The sequence below is a fragment of the Dipodomys merriami genome, unplaced genomic scaffold (assembly GCF_024711535.1).
Source record: "Dipodomys merriami isolate MVZ:Mamm:240054 unplaced genomic scaffold, mDipMer1.0.p SCAF_123, whole genome shotgun sequence".
Taxonomy (NCBI): Eukaryota; Metazoa; Chordata; class Mammalia; order Rodentia; family Heteromyidae; genus Dipodomys; species Dipodomys merriami.
This window is the reverse complement of record NW_027202527.1, coordinates 2094236-2111643: the sequence shown is the minus strand read 5'-3', so window position 1 is coordinate 2111643 and position 17408 is coordinate 2094236. Positions and strand designations below refer to the sequence as shown.

The 17408-nt window shown below is 35.1% G+C and overlaps 1 protein-coding gene across 1 annotated transcript; it reads left to right on the top strand.

Annotated features, from left to right (window-relative positions):
* The first annotated feature begins 1032 nt into the window (after positions 1-1032).
* On the top strand, positions 1033-17076 carry LOC138823794 (RNA-binding motif protein, X chromosome-like). Its single transcript, XM_070017353.1, has 9 exons — positions 1033-1262; positions 3990-4102; positions 4692-4798; positions 7836-8010; positions 9817-9969; positions 14496-14610; positions 15361-15480; positions 15557-15633; positions 16926-17076. Exons 1-9 carry the CDS (start codon positions 1033-1035, stop codon positions 16937-16939), a joined length of 1104 nt encoding a protein of 367 aa, XP_069873454.1. The 3' UTR covers positions 16940-17076.
* The last annotated feature ends 332 nt before the right edge of the window (positions 17077-17408 follow it).

The window sequence follows — 17408 nt, the reverse complement described above, 5'->3', positions numbered from 1 at the left end:
ACTGTTATAGGAGTCCTAAAATTTAGGTGGGTATCAAATACATTTTAAATACTTTTATTCACTGATTGATAGTGCTTTATGGTTTTTAAAAATGATATTTAAATACTCTATCCTATATTGTATAATATATTTTCAATTCTCTCATGTCACTAACTATATAATGTATTAATTCTAAGAAAGTTTTTCCTGCATTTCACTCAGTTGTCATCTTGTGAAAATATACTATATAATTGAAAAACTGAAATAACATTATTTCCTCAAAGGAAAACACAGTGAAATAAAGTACATATTTACATTTTAAACATGAAAAACAGGTCATCTCTGCTGAAGGAAGGATGCATTATTAGTAAAGCACCTTGGATAAGAAAATATGGCAAACAAGTCAGAGTAGTAACTTTCATTTTAAATACATTATTCTAAAAACTTTGTCGTGCATAAAACTATTGACATTCTGATAATGGTTTCCTTTCTGGGTTATTTCTCTGAAGGAAAAATAGTATTGACACTCAAAAATAAATGTACAATTGTCCATATTATTGTTCACAATAATGTATTATAATTCTAAGTACATAATAAGGGGCTGAGATTCTTGATAAACAGTAAAGATAAAAACTATAATGACGGCTTTGTTGAACCTCAATCTTGTAATCATAGGTTCTCAGGCTGCTGAGATTTGGAAGTTAGGTTCTAAATTGAACCCAAGTATTAGTCAATGAGTTCTGCCAATGGTAATTGTACAGAAACAACGACCAACATCAAATTAAAAATAAAACAACAAAAAAACGGGTCAAATTATTACATTCATTGAATGAATAAGAAAATCAAGAATTTAAACTTCAGACTATGGTAAAAAGAAACAAGCTTTCGATTGTTTATTTGTTTTTGTGAGCGGGGTTTACTTAGTCTTAGGCAAATGGGAAAACATAATGTCAGTATTTATGAAGGGGAGGACTTTTAAAATATCACTTAGTACTAAACAATCTGCTTCTTTGTTAATATTTAGCTCTATTGAAACAATGACAATAAATAAATATGATAATTCACAATGACTTTTTTTTTACTGTTGCATTCCATCACCATGGATGCAACACTCCAAAATTACTTATTCGTTCACCCCTTTCGCGTTTCGATCTTCCACCCTGCCAACTTCCGCCTGACCTCCTCTTACATCCGGAACCCACATCCCTCCATCTTGCTCGCGCCTTGACTCGGGAGGTGAGCAAGCGTGTCGTGCCGTCAGGACACAGTACTCTGGAAAGAAGGTAAGGAATATGGAAACTTCAACACTGACGTGACTTGTGAGCGTCTGCAGAGATTGTCGGAAGCGGAATCAGCTCTCCTGAAGATAAAATAGCGGTAGCGCAGAAGTGTTTTTTACCTCAGGTTTTATCGGACGTCGCCAAACATCCTTTCCTCAAACGACACATTTATGCACGTGTACGCTAGGTGTGCGTGTGCGTGCGTGTGTGTGTGTGTGTGAAAAAATGTTGTTGTGTGCACCAGAGGGAGCTTGGTTTCGTATTGCTGGAAAGACGTCCGTCCGCTCCCTTGAAAAGGAAGGTGGCGGCCGTAAGTTTGTTCCTCAGAGGGGGATGGGCTTAAACTCTGTGGGGTCCGGGAGGAAGAACTGCAGAAAAACCTCTTTTGTTGGGGGGAGAAAACACAATTTCCATTTAACTCTTTGTCCTCCTCTGTGCCAGTTGGGCTTTGTGTGACTTTTCTTCCTTAGCGCAAAGTTTCTCGCTGGCGAAAGCTCCGGACGCCATTTTGATTCACGCGGACGTGTCTATTTCTCGGTTTCCTTCCAGTTTTAGTACCTACAGTCTGGATTAGAAAAGGAAGGCAGGATAGTCAAACGCTGAATCTAAAACCTGGCACTGCTGACCTGTTAGCAGCAAACTCGCCCACCTCACAGAAAAGCGAGAAAATTTGGACGTTTTAAACTTTGTCAGTTAATTTAGTCATTCGATACCTAAGAGGGCGAGAAAGACCTTCACTGTTTACCTCAGCGCAGGTAAAGGCGGAATTCTCTTGTGCATAACGCACTCTTCTGGGCACGTGCAGAACGTTGGCAAGCACAACATGAAAGCTGAAACAAATTCTTATTGGTGACTGTGATAAGTGGGGACAGAGGGAAAGTATTTGAAAATACTCGATACTTGTGCACCTATTACAAACCTTACCATAGTAACTGTTACATGTGTTCACATGCCCGTACTTGCCTTTCTTTAACATTTTAGGATAAAAATACCCCTTAAAAGGTGGTAGTGATGTCAGGCACTGCCTGAAATCCTAGTGTAATAACCCGTGGGATCCCGATAATCAGCGGGGGCCCAATAGTCAGTGTGGCCTGGTAGCCCGGCCTCCTGCAGGGGGCGGTGCATAAAGAGACAAGCCACACTGCTTCACAGACCCGGCCACCAGACTGAGCAGGGCATTGAGAGGCTTATGTCAGAGGGGCATGACATCCCACTAAAAGGGGCAGGGCATGCCACTGAAAGGGGTGGGACTTGCTGATGAAAGGCGGCAGGGCGTGCTACTGGGGGTGATGGGGCATGGAGCCCCACATGGTAAACTGCAGATTGGGATTGAAGAGGAGGCAGTTTTGGGGAGGAGCATGAATGTTGGTTTGAAACCATAGGGGGGGGGAGGGGGGCAGAGCTTATTTGGGTGTATATAGCCTGAGTGATCCAAGGCCCAGGGGGTGTGGGAGAAAAACCAGAGACTGGAGGACCGGTTCGTGGGAGTAGAAGAAAAACTGAGGTCCTGAGGAGAGGGTAGTCTGGAGAAGACAGGGAGATTCCTGAGGAAAACAGAGTCTGGAGGAAACAGGGAGCAGTCCTGAGGAAAACTTAGTCTCGAGGAAACGGGAAGTCCTGAAGAGAGGAGAATAAGGGATAAACTGTTAGTGTGGAGTTAGTTACTTTGAAACCTTGCCAGAGAGGGCAGGCCGCAAAGGGCCATTTAGAAGCTTCTTTGGTGGTCAATCGGGGCCTCCTCTGGAGTCCATTAGAGACTTTCCTCTAGAGAGGCCTGTGGAGAGGTGCCTCCTGGAGCAGAACAGGCCAGGCATGTGGAAAGTGCAGGACTGCAGTGGAGGAGAAAAGGAAGAAAGGAAAAAGCCATCCCCGTTGGAGCTTTGGAGGTGTGAGGTTTGGAGGTTTGCAGACCAACTAAGAAAGGTCGGAGGGTCAGGACAGCCTATTGGAGACTTGGAGGTTTTGTGGTTTAGGCTGTTCTTGGTTCTGGGTATCTAGCCCAGGACAAGGAAATCTCAAGACCCTTTTCTGGTGTAAATAGTGTAAAGAAACTTATTTTATCAAGCTTTCACTATCTGTGCCTCGATGGAATATCTTACTATCTGTACATCTGTCATTAGTCTAGATGCTTAGGAGGCTGAGATCTGGAGATCTGAGAATCTCGGTTCAAAGCCAGCCAGGGCAGGAAAGTCTGTGAGGCTCTTCTCTCCAATTAACCATCACAAAACTGAAAGTGGTGCTGTGGCTCAAGTATTAGAGCACTAGCTTTGACATGAAGAGTTGAGGTACATTCTCAGGCCAGAGTTAAAACCCCATGACTGGAAAATAAAAATTTGTAATGAATGAGTTACTACAGTTTAGTGAGCAAAAACAGTAAATGAATGTAATTCTCATTAAGACATTTAATATGTAAACAAAGGTATATTTCTGTTACTTTGATTATTCTTCCTGTAGTATCCCACAGATATTTTATATCATACTGTAATGAAACTTGTAAATGACATATTTTAATGAAAATGCCATATTTTAATGACATACCCTATATTTAAAGATTAAAATTATATTTTTACATGAAATAAGTTTATTAGTATTCTTGTAAAGCTTGGTACTTTAATAGGCCAACAACAGAACTTGTTGATTGTAGGTAAGAATCATTAAGGACTGACTTGTCAGATTTTTTTCACTTGAGTGTTAAGCATATGTAAAAACATATTTTTTTGCTACTTACAGCAAAAGGATGGAGTCTGATCAGCCTAGGAAACTGTTTGTAGGAGGCCTTAGTGCAGACACCACTGAAAAGGATCTTGAAGGCATTTTTTGTGAGTTTGGACACTTAGAAGAAGGTAATTCTTAGACTCTGTCTCTTATTTTTGAAACAGGTAAAGTAAAATGCCTCTTCTTGAAACTTGCATGATAAAGACAATGTTTAAAAAAAGCACTGACTTGCTGTAATGCCCTAAGCATCTTATAACACTAAAAATGAAAATAATAAATATATTATGGAACTAGAGCATGACATAAAATGTGATGGACTTAGTTTAAATGCTTTTGTTGTTGATATAGCAATACCAGTCAAAATGTAAAATGTAAAGTTTTGGGATTTAAAAAAAAGTTAGAGCAGGGTACCAGTGGCTCATACCTGTACACTTAGCTACTGAGGAAGCTGAGATCTGAGGATCATGGTCAAAGCCAGAAAAGTCCATTAACCACTAAACAGAAAGTGGTGCTTTGGCTTCAGACGCAGGTAGAGTACTCCCCTTGAGCTGAAGAGCACAGGATAGCGCCCAAGTCCAGAGTTCAAGCCCCAGGACCAACAACAAAAAGTTTGGAATGTTATTACAATGCTGTTCCTATGATATTTTTTAAAAAATTGTTCATGAGATTTTAATATCCATATACTTATGTAAATTAAAATGGTTTCTGTATTTGCAGTTATTTTGCTGAAGCATAGGCAAACCAAGAGGTCTAGAGGCTTTGCTTTTATAACTTTTGAAAGACCTGCAGATGCTCAATGGGCAGCCAAAGAGATGAATGGAAAAGTAAGCATCTTTAAAAACATTCTATTTCTGTTTAGCACTTTATAATATTGATAGTTTGATTTTTTTCTGCAGGTTCTAAGGTGATATGCTGCCAGCTTGAACTATTGATATTTTGTGTTTTAGTATACTCAGAAATGGTTATGAGCCATGTACCTATCCTTCATGCCTAAAACCCTCTGCACTTAGGCACCTGAGATCCTCAGACCATTTTGTTAGGCAAGTACGCAAACAAAAGCATGACACCCTTATCATCAGTTGGCACACTCCCCCCAAAAAAACCAGAGGTGGTCTAAGGTTTAGAGCACTATTTAGGGAAAAAGCTGAGCAAGACCTTAGAAGTCCTGAATTCAAGTCCCAGTACCATCCAGAGCAAAATATAGCAAATGGAAGTAGATGGAAACAAATTATGTAGTATATACAGTCAACTTGTTTCATGGTACTATTCCAACATCATTTTGGATAGGATGTTAGCTTTCAAAAGTTAAAATAATAACTAATAACTTGCAAGTTATTAGTGGTTCATTCCTGTAATTGAAGTCCCATTAGTGGCTGCAGTCCGGAAGTTTGTAGCTTTAACTACCAAGACTCAATCTCAAAATAACCAACAAAGGGGTTGAGAAAGTGTGTTAGTGGTAGAGTGCTTGCCTTGCATGTTTGAGGCAGTGGGTTCAAATCCTAAGCACCACATAAGCAGAAAAAGCTGGAAGTGGTGCTGTGGCTCAAGTGGTAGAGTGCTAGCCTTGAGCTGAGGGACAGCACACAGCCCAAAGTTCAGGCCCCTAGACTGGGAAAAAAACCACCAAAATTCCTGGTGCTAGAAGTGTGTCTCAAGTGGTAAAGGTCATACCATTGAGCCCAATGAGCATAATGAGCCTGTCGTCTTGAGCTATAAGCCTAGTACCAGAAAATGAGCAACGACTTTAAATTGCCACAAGGGAAAAATAAAAGAAGAGAATAAAAAACATTGAAAAAATAAAATCTATTATAAGGTATGGGAGGATTTCTGAGTATCTCCTTGGGCTTGGGGGTTTGAACTCAAGGTTCATGCCTGCTAAACAACTATTCTACAACTTTAAAAATTGTTTCCTCATTACTATGGAGATGATGTACGAAGTGATTAGCGGTACACAAATAAAGAATGGTTCCTTTCAGATTGTGTTACCCATATTCTAATTCTGGCATCAGATCTCCAGCCTCTTGTTTTTGTTACATCTTTTGAGCTAAAAGTACTGTTTATTTGCCTGGCCAGGCTAACCTACTGACTTAAATTGACACTAGCTTGGTCTGTAGGTCTTGCACTGATTCTTAATCCTCCTCATTGTCACGTGACCACCAGAGTGGCTGGATTATGCCCAGCATCATGGATGTATTTCTAGGAAAAAAAACGATTATGTAGTTCCTGTTAGAAAATTTTTGAAAAAGATGGGTTTGAGCCAGATTTACATTCAAATATATAATCATTTTTGTTAGATGGAAACTCACCTGGACAAATTGATGAATTCTTTCTCTCCTGCAATTCTTTACATTCATCATAGAGTGAATTTAGTCACTTTTATGATTAGCCATTTTATAATAGTGATTGCTGAAGACAGGGTCTAGAATCTTGAATTCTAGAGATAATGTCTCTCTAGCCTATTTGGTTTTGTTTGTTTGTTTGTTTTTGGTCCAATATCAAGATGAACTCAGGTCCCCAAACTCTTTCTCCACTTTTTCCTCACACAGGTGACTCTGTTTGAACATGTAGTCAATCCTACATTTTAAATTAATTGGGATAGTCTTCTGGATGTTGCTGCCCTGTTTGGTACTAAATGTCTGTTCTAAGATGTCTAGACTCCTTTGTAACCAAGAGCACAAGTTATGGTACCAGGAGTTGGCTTCAAAAGTTTTTATTGGCATAAACTTTTGATTTTGTTAATAATGCAGTCATTCTCTGTTTTGGGATATTTGCTTTTAGTTTTTTCTTACATAATTCTGACATCTTTTGCATTTCTTATATTTCTTTAGGCTCTACCCAATATACCATCCTGTATTTTAACCCTTGCTCTTTGTCCTTAGAAGATATTATTTTCTGTATCTGACTCATAAGAATTAGTTTCTTTAAAATATTCATGTATTTTACATATATATGTCTATGTGTGCATTTATATAATGTGTGTATATATCTGTATATATATATAAATGTACACACACACACACACACACACACACACACACACACACACACACACACACACACACACACACACACACACACACACACACACACACACACAGAGTGAGAGACAGAAAGAAAGAGCGGAAAAGACCTGGGGCTTGATCTCAGGGCCTGGGTGCTGTTTCTGAGGCTTTTTTGCTCAAGGCTAGCATACTATCACTTGAGCCACTTTGCCATTTGGGCTTTTTCTGTTCACGTAGTACTGACAAATTGAACCCATGCATGCTAGGCAGTGTACTGCTGAGCCACATTTCCAGCCCTATTTGCTAAATATATTATCTTTCCAATATCTTCTGCATTTTTGTTTACTATGTACTATACTTGTTAACTTTTCAGTTATCTTTCATAATTTTAATTTATTTTCTTCCTGTATGTCAGTACTAGTTCTTGAAACCATTTTCTTCAGTGTACATGATGATATTTAAAAGAAACTAATAGTTGTAGTTGGTTCCTGGTTTGATTAACTATAGAGAAAAATTTGACAGTTCAAGAGAAATTAAGACATATTTATTCTGTTTCAGTTTTCAGGAAAAGAACAGCTAACAATCTATGTAAACTAAAAATTTAATCTTTCAATCAAATAATATTTTAATCAGTTATTAGCATGGGTTACACCATAATACAGTAGTGTAAAATTAGTCTGAAGGAGAATAGGTACTATGAGTAGTATTATCTACTGTGAAGGAAAATGAATACACTTCCTCTAGATGGAAGACCATTGTTAATTTAAAACATTGACTTAATAATTCATTATATTTGCATAGCCATAAAATATAAAGGAAATTAGATAGCATTATTGATAAAAATTCTTGATCTTTTCAGTGTTTGGATGGAAAGGAAATTAAAGTAGAACCAGCAGGTAAATCCTCTTATAACCATCGTAGTAGAGGGAGATACCCACCTCTTTCAAGAAGTAAAGTGACCCAAAGAAGTCTAAGCTATGGAGGAGGAGGAAGTGGCAGAGCAAGAGGCCACTCGTCATGTGAAAGGCCCTTTGGTAATATTTTAAAATATACATATGCAAATTTAGGATTGAAAGCTAGTAGGTTGATATAGACACAGTTGTCATTTATTTCCTTATGAGCAAAATGTTAAAAATTACTGCTAATAAGTTTGTTCTAAGCGTTTTAGTAGTATTATAAGAATGCCTATTGTCACAAAATGTTTTTAAATTCATAATTACCTTTCAGGAAAATAGTACAAATGGTACAGTAAAGTAAAAGTTTACAAAATACTAAGTGCCTTTACTAATTCAACAAGTTTTCTGCTTTAAAAGTCATTAAGAATGCCCCTAATCCTCCAGCTAATATTTAATATTGAAGGATTGGTTATGTAATTTATTTGTTCTTATTTAAAATTATATAACTGTGCTCCTTTGTCATTTGGACTGGATGTTGAAACACAACCTAAAGAATGGATTTACTTTTTGAATTAACTAGAACTTTAGTTTCTCAAAAGTGCCATTGCTTTTGGGAAAGACTTAAATCTCTAGTCTTTTTGTGTTGTGTGACTAAGAAGAGAATATGCAAAAAAAATGATATCACATACTATTTTCAGAGATACCTTTTTCTCTTACTAGAAAAAGCAAATCCTTACAATTTCACTCTTAAAATTAAAAATTATAATGTATGTGTTGAACATTTTATAAAATGTTTATTTATAAAAATGTCAAGTAAATGGCCATTAGTTTTGATAATGAGATGTTATTTACTATAAATTACTTTCTACAGTATCATTGCAGAGTTTGTTCCAAGTTGAAATACATAGATTTAGATCTTTCCCTTTGAGCTTTAGAACCAAATTTAATGTCAAATTTAATTTGAGGATCAAAGTTAAATCTTGATGTGTTCATATGAGTATATATTTTCTTTTCTTTTTTTGGGGGGGTCTGGTTGTGGGGTCTGAACTCTCAGCCTGGGCACTGTCCCTCAGCTCTTCACCCAAGGCTAGCGCTCTACCACTTGAGCCACAGTGCCACTTCCGGCATTTTTCTTTTTGCTTATGTGGTGCTGAGGAATCGAGCCCAGGGTGTCAGGCATGCAAGGTAAGTGCTCTACCACTGAGCCACCTTCCCAGCCCGAGTATATACTTTCTTTTAAGGATGTTTTACCTGGCCTTCACATACGTACACATTATTACCAGTTAGAAATAATTGATAAAAGAGTGATTTTATCAATGTAAGATTTATTGTGTATACATTCCATCTATAGTATATTATTTTTATGCATCATTTCTTTGTCTTGTAGATGTTATTTGGAATTGTATTATATGACATTTGGGTTTATATCAGCAATGTGCTTAGAAAAAGTTTTTGTACACCAGACTTAAATGAGTATCAGATACATATTAATGATTCTTGTGATAATTTAACATTGTTTTTAATCCTCCCTGACTTTTAAACATACTCAACATGACAAAATTTTGCTTCTTTACTCTCCAGTTCTCTTTATGTGTCTTAAAATGTCTCTTAAGGGCTTAACATTTTTTCCCGAAATGCATATTTGGACTTTAATCAACATGATATTTTCATGACTTGTATAATAGAACGTAATACTAGGGGAAGTAGGTGGCATGTTTCATTTGGTAGAGCACAGCCAATGAGAAAATGCATTAGGCTCCAAGTTCCAGTTCCAGTCTCAAATCTTAGAAAAAAGAAAGTAAGAAAAGAACAGGTAATTCTGAATTTTATGTTGGATGATGCTTTATTCCTCAAGATTACATATATTTTTAGTATTTATAGATAGAAATTAAATGATGGTAGTTAAAAGATTGGTTACTTAAGTAATATTTGATTTCAATACAGATGATGGCAGATGTAGTCTTAATTTCAACGTGAGTTCTTCTAGGCGGCACTTATCAGGAAAAAGAAGTCTATCTTCAAGAACTAGTGGTCCTCCTCCTAAAAGATCTGATCATTCTGCTCCAGTACGAAGCAGTCGTAGAATGCGGGAAGAAGGTATATTCTATATGTCTAGAAAAAGAGAGTTTCTTGTGAATGAATATAGAATCTTATGAATTAGGTAAAGCTCAGTTGAAGGAGATCCTTCAAGAAACAAAACAGGTGGTGAGAATGATGTGGGTATCTTGATTGAACCTTCAGTTTTGCTTTCCTTGTCAGGTATTGAGCTTCATGACACGGACTTAATGATTATAGATTTAAAAAATTGGGCTGGGGAGGTGGCTCAGCTTGCCTTGCATGCCTGAGGCCCTGGTTTGATTCCTCAGCACCACATAAGCAAAAAGAAAAAAAGCCAGAAGTGGTGCTGTGGCTCAAGTGGTAGAGTGCTAGCCTTGAGCTGAAGAGCTGAGGGACAGCACCCAGGCCCAGAGTTCAGGCCCCCCCAAAAAAATTTATTGTAAGATCAGTACTTCAGATTATTAATGTAGGAAATATTCAATTAGCTACTATCATGATACGTGTATTGCTTTCAGTTCTCTTGTTCTAGAATTTCTCTGTAATTTTCTGTCAGAATTCTCTGATATGGAAGTGGAGCTGTGGCAAAAATTATTCCCTTTAATAGGATATGTGAGATCTGTAAGCCATTTTCCCCTGCTTTCTAGTCTCATTCTCTGACATAAGTGAAACTTTTATAGTTGAATAGTGACAGTGCTTTGAAAGCATGAATTCTTCCTCTTCAAGACCATTAACTATCTTTCTATATCTAGTGGGTTTATAAGATGATAGTGCTACCTAACATGCGAGTCATTGACTTTGATTAGGTAAAATTAGTGAGGCATATGAAAATATAGAAGATCCATGTTATGATTAGCCAAAAATTATCACATTGAAAGAGGTAGATAATAAGAACAAATGAACAGGGGAGTCCTAATTTAAAACATTGTCATTAACAGAAATGAATGATTGTAGGCTTAAATGGCATTTAAAATGAAATTTAAAAGCATGAAAGGAAACAAAGTGGTTAGATATGTTTAGTTGCCTATAAATCTCAAAAAGCAAATAAGCACATAAATCACCATGATCATACATTTGAGTCTCAAACCATGGCTGATGGAAATTTCCAAATGACTTGAAGACAGAATTCAAGGAGACAGGATTCAAAGAAAGCCTACAGTGAATAAAGTAGTAAAACTGAAAATGCGGATTTTTTTTTTGTTGTTGTTGTTATTCTTGGGCCTGAACTCTGGGCCAAGGTGTTGTCACTAGGTTTGTCAGCTCAAGGCTAGTGCTCTACCACTTGAACCACAGCACCACCTCTAGCTTTTTCTGCTGATGTGGTGCTGGGGAATCGAAACCAGGGCCTCATGCATGCAAGGCAAGCATTCTGCCAGTGAGCCACCTCCTAGCCCTCAAGACCCTAATTTTATTTTATTTTTTTGTCAGCCATGGGGCTTGAATTCTGGGCCTGGGTGCTGTCCCTCAGCTCTCCATTTCAAGGCTAGTATTCTACCACTTGAGCCATAGCACTACTTCAAAAAATGGTGATTTTTTAAGAATGCAGATTGAGCAGAAGAAATAAAATTATATATATATATATATATATATAAAATATACATCATTACTAGTAAAAACTTAAGATAACTAATAATTTGGCAGTTACAAATTTAAGATACTGAATTTTAGTTCTGCTAAAACTAATGGTGTTTGACTTTTGAAATGGTAGAAAGGAATATTACTGTCATGACCAGTTTATTCTCATTAGGTGATTAAACATTGATTTAAATAGCTTACTTCAAGGAATCAGAAATGTGAGTTAATATATGAAGATATTATTTATACATATTTACAAGACATAGTAGGTATATTATATATATAAAATATATTATAAAGATATATTTATATAATGAATTAGAAGTCATTGTATATTATATCGCATATAATATACATATATAGTATATATGTATATATATATGTGTATATATATACTATATATAGTATATATGTATATGTATACATATATACATATATAATATATATAATAATGTGTGTATATATTATATGTAATATATAATATATTATATTATATATTATCTATATATAATATAGATAATATATAATATAATATATTATATATATATTATATATATATATTATATATATATATATATTATATATATATATATCTATATATAATATAGATAATATATAATATTTATAATATAATATATAGAAAAATATATAATATATATAGATTATCTATATATTTTATATATAATAATGTATATGTATATTATATATGTATACATATATATGTATATGTATACATATATACATACATACATATATGTATATGTATATATACATGTATATACACATATATATCGTATATAATATACATATCATATACATATATATTTGTGTATATATATACTATATATACATATAAACTATATATACACATATATGTATATTATGATATGTATATTATATACAATACATACATACATAAATGCTTTCAAATAATATTGACAATATCAAGTAAGAAACTATATTAGCATAAAACAAGATTATCTTACTCCACAATCTTAATATGGAGTCAAACAAATCAGGACAAATTAATATATAAATGTAGAGAATTTTGCATGAAAACTTTGATTATGAATTTCATTTTAATTGGAAAATAGGTAAATTCTTTTCCTGAGCTGAGCTGAGAAATGAAGAGTTTATATTTTAACTTACATAGAAATTAAGTCAGTAAGAGTTTGGAGGTTTTACATTATTGCTTTTTGCTATTATACTTTGTATTACAATTCATATAGAAAAACAAGAAGAATGGAAAAGAAAATGAAAATTTCTGCATCATTGAAAGCATTAGTTTTTGTAATATATGAATATTTGTTTCAGCTTTCTCTGAAGCACTCATCTCAAAAGAACTATAAGACAGCAAAAATTTTAAGTATTATTCAAACAAGAACTTCTGGCATGTTTTAGAAAGAAAAAAGTCATTAGTGAGCAACAGTGTAGAGAATGCTACATGGTCTTTAAGGGGTTATGTCTAGCAGAAGTTGAAAAACCAGCAGAGATAAGTTTTAAAGGAAAAGAAAAGAAAGGTGTAAAGTAAAATGTAGAGTTTAAATTTTAAGTTAAAGAAGGTCCAATGGCGATGGGAAAAAATTGTCTAGTAGTAGTCTATTCAGCATCATTCCAATAAAACTTCATCATTAGGATATTTCTGAGAGCACAACAGTTTTGCTCTGTTTTCTTTATTATTTTACAATGCTGTAAAAGAAACTACACTTTGAGGCTTGAAGTTTGATTTTATTTTTCTGAACCAGCTGTATCACCCTGTGGTATTCTCATGTGCTGCAAGGCAGTGGATACAAGCCACAGCCTACTATCACACTATAATAGTGATATACTAAACTATTCTTCACAAATCACTGTTGTAAGCTGTGTCAGATTAGATATATTTAAGTTTATTTTTCTTGTAACATATTTCAAGTTTATGATGCATATTGGAATGTAACCCATAGTTTCAATCAAGAAGTTTCTCTACATTTGTTAAGGTCTCTGCTATAGTAATAAAGCATTCAAAACGTATTCTACAAAGTACTTGATAATTTAAGAAAGGAAAATATCTTTAAGCATATAGTGAGGCTTTAAATGGTACTTTGAAAAGATAGGTGACAGTTTAGGTAAGAACATGGATGAACTTGGTTTTTTTTGAGGAGGTAGAAGATTTTAACCAGAATGATAATAATATTTGAGTATTAGGAGAGAATTTCAGTTTTAGTGGAACTGCATTCCTCATCACATATGAAGAATGTGTTGCTTTGGAAAGAGTGAAGTCCAGTTAACACTAAAGAAGATGGGAGATACACATCTGTACACATCAACTTGGTTGATAAGCTATGGTTGGTGATATACATTAAGTATATTTTCCATTTAACAATATATTGCAATATGTATGTGTGATGTGTGTATATTTATGTTTATGTGTGAATGAATGTTATATATGTACATATATAATTTTACATAATATTTCTTTTTTTTTTTTTTGGTCTGGTCGTGGGGCCTGAACTCTGGGCCTGGGCGCTGTCCCTCAGCTCTTCAGCTCAAGGCTAGCGCTCTACCACTTGAGCCACAGCGCCACTTTTGGCTTTTTTCTTTTTGCTAATGGGGTGCTGAGGAATCGAACCCAGGGCCTCAGGCATGCAAGGCAAGTGCTCTACCACTGAGCCACCTTCCCAGCCCCAATTTTACATAATATTTCTGATAACAAGTAGATGAGAAAAAACTTAGCAGATATAAAAACCATGAGAAACACATTGTAATGTCATTATATATTTAGTTCAAATTTGTGAGGTAGTATCTATTGACAGTGATTAAAAGAAGTAAAGAAGTATTATGCACCTAGAAAAGGCAAAAGAAATTACATTTAGGAATTAACATTTAAATATCAGATGTGGGTGTATTTTGGAATACCTTAAGTATATTTGTGATGGGCTATGCCAGTGTTTTAAATTTTATTTTCTTTTATACATCAACATGAAATTCTGCATGTAATCATTTTTAAATTAAAGGTTTGCCATTGTGTGGGGGAGAAAATTATGAAGTCATGCCACAAAGAAACCCCGTCTCTTTCCAGAGTGATGACTATGCATCACCAAGAAAGGATACTTATTCTGCTGAAGATAGGTAAGATAACTAAATAGTTCATATATTTGAGGTTGAATTGTCTAGAATGTACAATCTAGTTTATTTGGCATGGTACAACCAAGGTTTTCTACTCCACAGCCAATAATACCTTGCATGGAAATTGCCACCTACTTAAGCATTTACTTATCTTACTGTGTGTTTTCCATGCTAATGGAAGCGATAATACTACTTAAGTCTTCATGGTTTTTTTTTTTTGTAATATGATGTTCATAAGTTCTTTCTACGTTAAAGCTAAGTCAGCACTTTATTTTACATAGATGAGTAAGATTTAATTGTGTGTATATAATAATACATATCTAGCCATATTCTTATGGTGTTTCTACCATGAGGTGGTTAATGATATATATAAGACACTTGAGTACTTGTTTTTAGTTCTCTTACTCGGGTAGAAATACAATTGATAGGCCATAGGCCAACATTTTTAAAATGTTGTGTAGTCACCAATTTACAGTATATTCTTTTACATTCCTGCCTACCAGCAGTGAACTATCATCCCAAACTATAAGCTTTTTAACAGGCATGAATGCATCTGATTAATTCATATTTTTATTGGCTTTTACTTATATTCTGAATTGTTTCATGTTTGCTTTGATTACCTGATTTGTAGAAATGTCTATTCAGCTCCTTTGGCCATTTTTACATTGGAATTTCTTTTCTTGTTTTTAAGAATTGTTTGTGTTCCAGAAATTAAAAGTTGTCATTTTTAATTTTATATTTAAATTATTCAAGAGGAGACCACCTGAATTCTCGAGACATGGAAGATTATGCTGGAGTACCTAGAGAATATGGATACCATGATTATTATGGTCGCTACAGTTCACGAGATGAACGTACTTCCAAAAGCTATAGGTATTACATATTATATTAAACATTTCACCGAAATTGTTAAAGCTTTCATTGATTATTGGCTTTGTTTTAAATTTAGCGGTCATGGTGGCTGTGATGGAAGTCATGATAGAAAGTCTCATTCCAGTGGAGTTTCATATAGAAATGACACTTATGGTAAGATAAGAGTCCATTCCGTCTATTGTCACCATGTGGTTAGTTTGAGAGTGTTTGTGTTGTTTTAATCACTCTAATTTGAAAGTTAAATAAGGTGTCTCATGCTTTTTTACATTAAGGATAATTGTTAACAGCATAGTGAATACAAGTATTTAGCACTTTGGGCACAGGGATAATGTGAACAGTTAGAATTTCAGACAAGTTCATCACATTAAAACTCAGTATTCCGAAACATATGGTACTTAAAACTCATGATGCCAACAGAGTGTTACCAAAAGTATGCTCTTTCATATTTGATCTTCCAGAAAATTACCATAGTGCAGCAACCACACAAGAATTCCCCAGGGTTGATGGTGGAAACAGTCGTTATGATGACAACCGCCATTCTCAACATGAATGTAGTAGAAGTGAAAATTCTGCAAGCAGCCTAAGTGGAACCTATTACCATGGTCGTGAATATAGTGGGAGATGAGAAAGTGTTCCCTCTTTTAAGGAGATGGGTTACCATGCTCCTTGTGAGTCATAAAAGTAGCTCAAGGTGTGGAGGTTCCTGCGAGTTTGGGATATTACGGTAGAAGCCTTGTAAGAGGAATCAGAAGAGTAACAGAATTTTTCACTTGCCTACCAAATTTCATTTTCCAACAGAAAAATAGAATAGTACTGTTCTGTGTTAACTGAATTTTTCTAAAATATTATCATTTAGAGGAAGGAGCGTATATTTATGTTCATTTTAAAGTGGTATTTGTCATCTCATTCAGCAGTAAGTTTGAAGTTCATGTTTATTGAAAAGGAGAAGTTATGATTCCAGAGTAACTGTCAAAATAGTTAATTAAGAGCTTTATTAAGATTATATAAGAGGTTACAGTTCAATAAGTCTGGCTATAAATATGCGTGCATCTCTGTGTGCATGCTCGTGTATGTGTGTTCGTGTGTGATTGTGTTTTCTGGGCTTAAACACAGCATCTGGGCACTGCCCTGAGCCTTTATCATCTCAAGGCAAGAGTGTGTTGGAAATAAGAAGCTTGTGGACTTTACTGCCCAGGCTGGCTTAACACTGCTCCTGAATATCAGGAGTTATTACTATTACAGGTGTAAGCCACCAAGCCTGGCAAGTTAAATGCAACTTGAGCCATGTTGCCCTTTCTGCTCATCTCACCCATTTTTCCCATCACATACCTACCTTCAAGTTAAATAGTTTAATTTTTACCAAATGTGTGTTGAGTATGACTAATGACTGTATTGTCCCACATTTCTCGGTTCCATTCATGTTCCCCCCCCCAAACTTATTTCAGCTTCCTGCTGTTAATTTTGATTAACACTTCATTATTTGTCCAGAAGAGTTCCAATTTTGGATTCCACCGTAACTGTACCATCTTACCCTAACTGTACCATCTTTTACTTAGTTTATGTTAATAGGAACAAAACACTGTATAAGTAACCATATCTGTTGGCATTTTCACAAAATAAAAGTATGAAGCCTTCTCTGGTCTGAATTAATTGCTAACTTACACATAACATGAGAAAATTAACTTAAAGAATAGTACCAGAATTTCAGTTTCAATGTAGAAACAACTAAGTATAAGAGAGAGACAGTTGAGCAAAAGGAAATTAAAAGGGCTGGCTGTGTATGATCAAAATACCTTATATTCATATATGGAAAAAATAATGAAGTTTACAAGAATTGTTTGGGGGGAATGTAAACAGAGAAATAGGCAATTTTTTTTAAAAGTACGCTGTTTACATGTAAAGGAATAAAACCAAAGAAGGAAATCCAG

Coding starts and splice junctions, on each gene's coding strand:
- LOC138823794 (XM_070017353.1), top strand. CDS start 1,033: ATGATAATTCACAATGACTTTTTTTTTACTGTTGCATTCCATCACCAT. Junction 1,263..3,989: donor CACAGTACTCTGGAAAGAAG/GTAAGGAATATG, acceptor TGCTACTTACAG/CAAAAGGATGGAGTCTGATC. Junction 15,481..15,556: donor CGTACTTCCAAAAGCTATAG/GTATTACATATT, acceptor TTTTAAATTTAG/CGGTCATGGTGGCTGTGATG.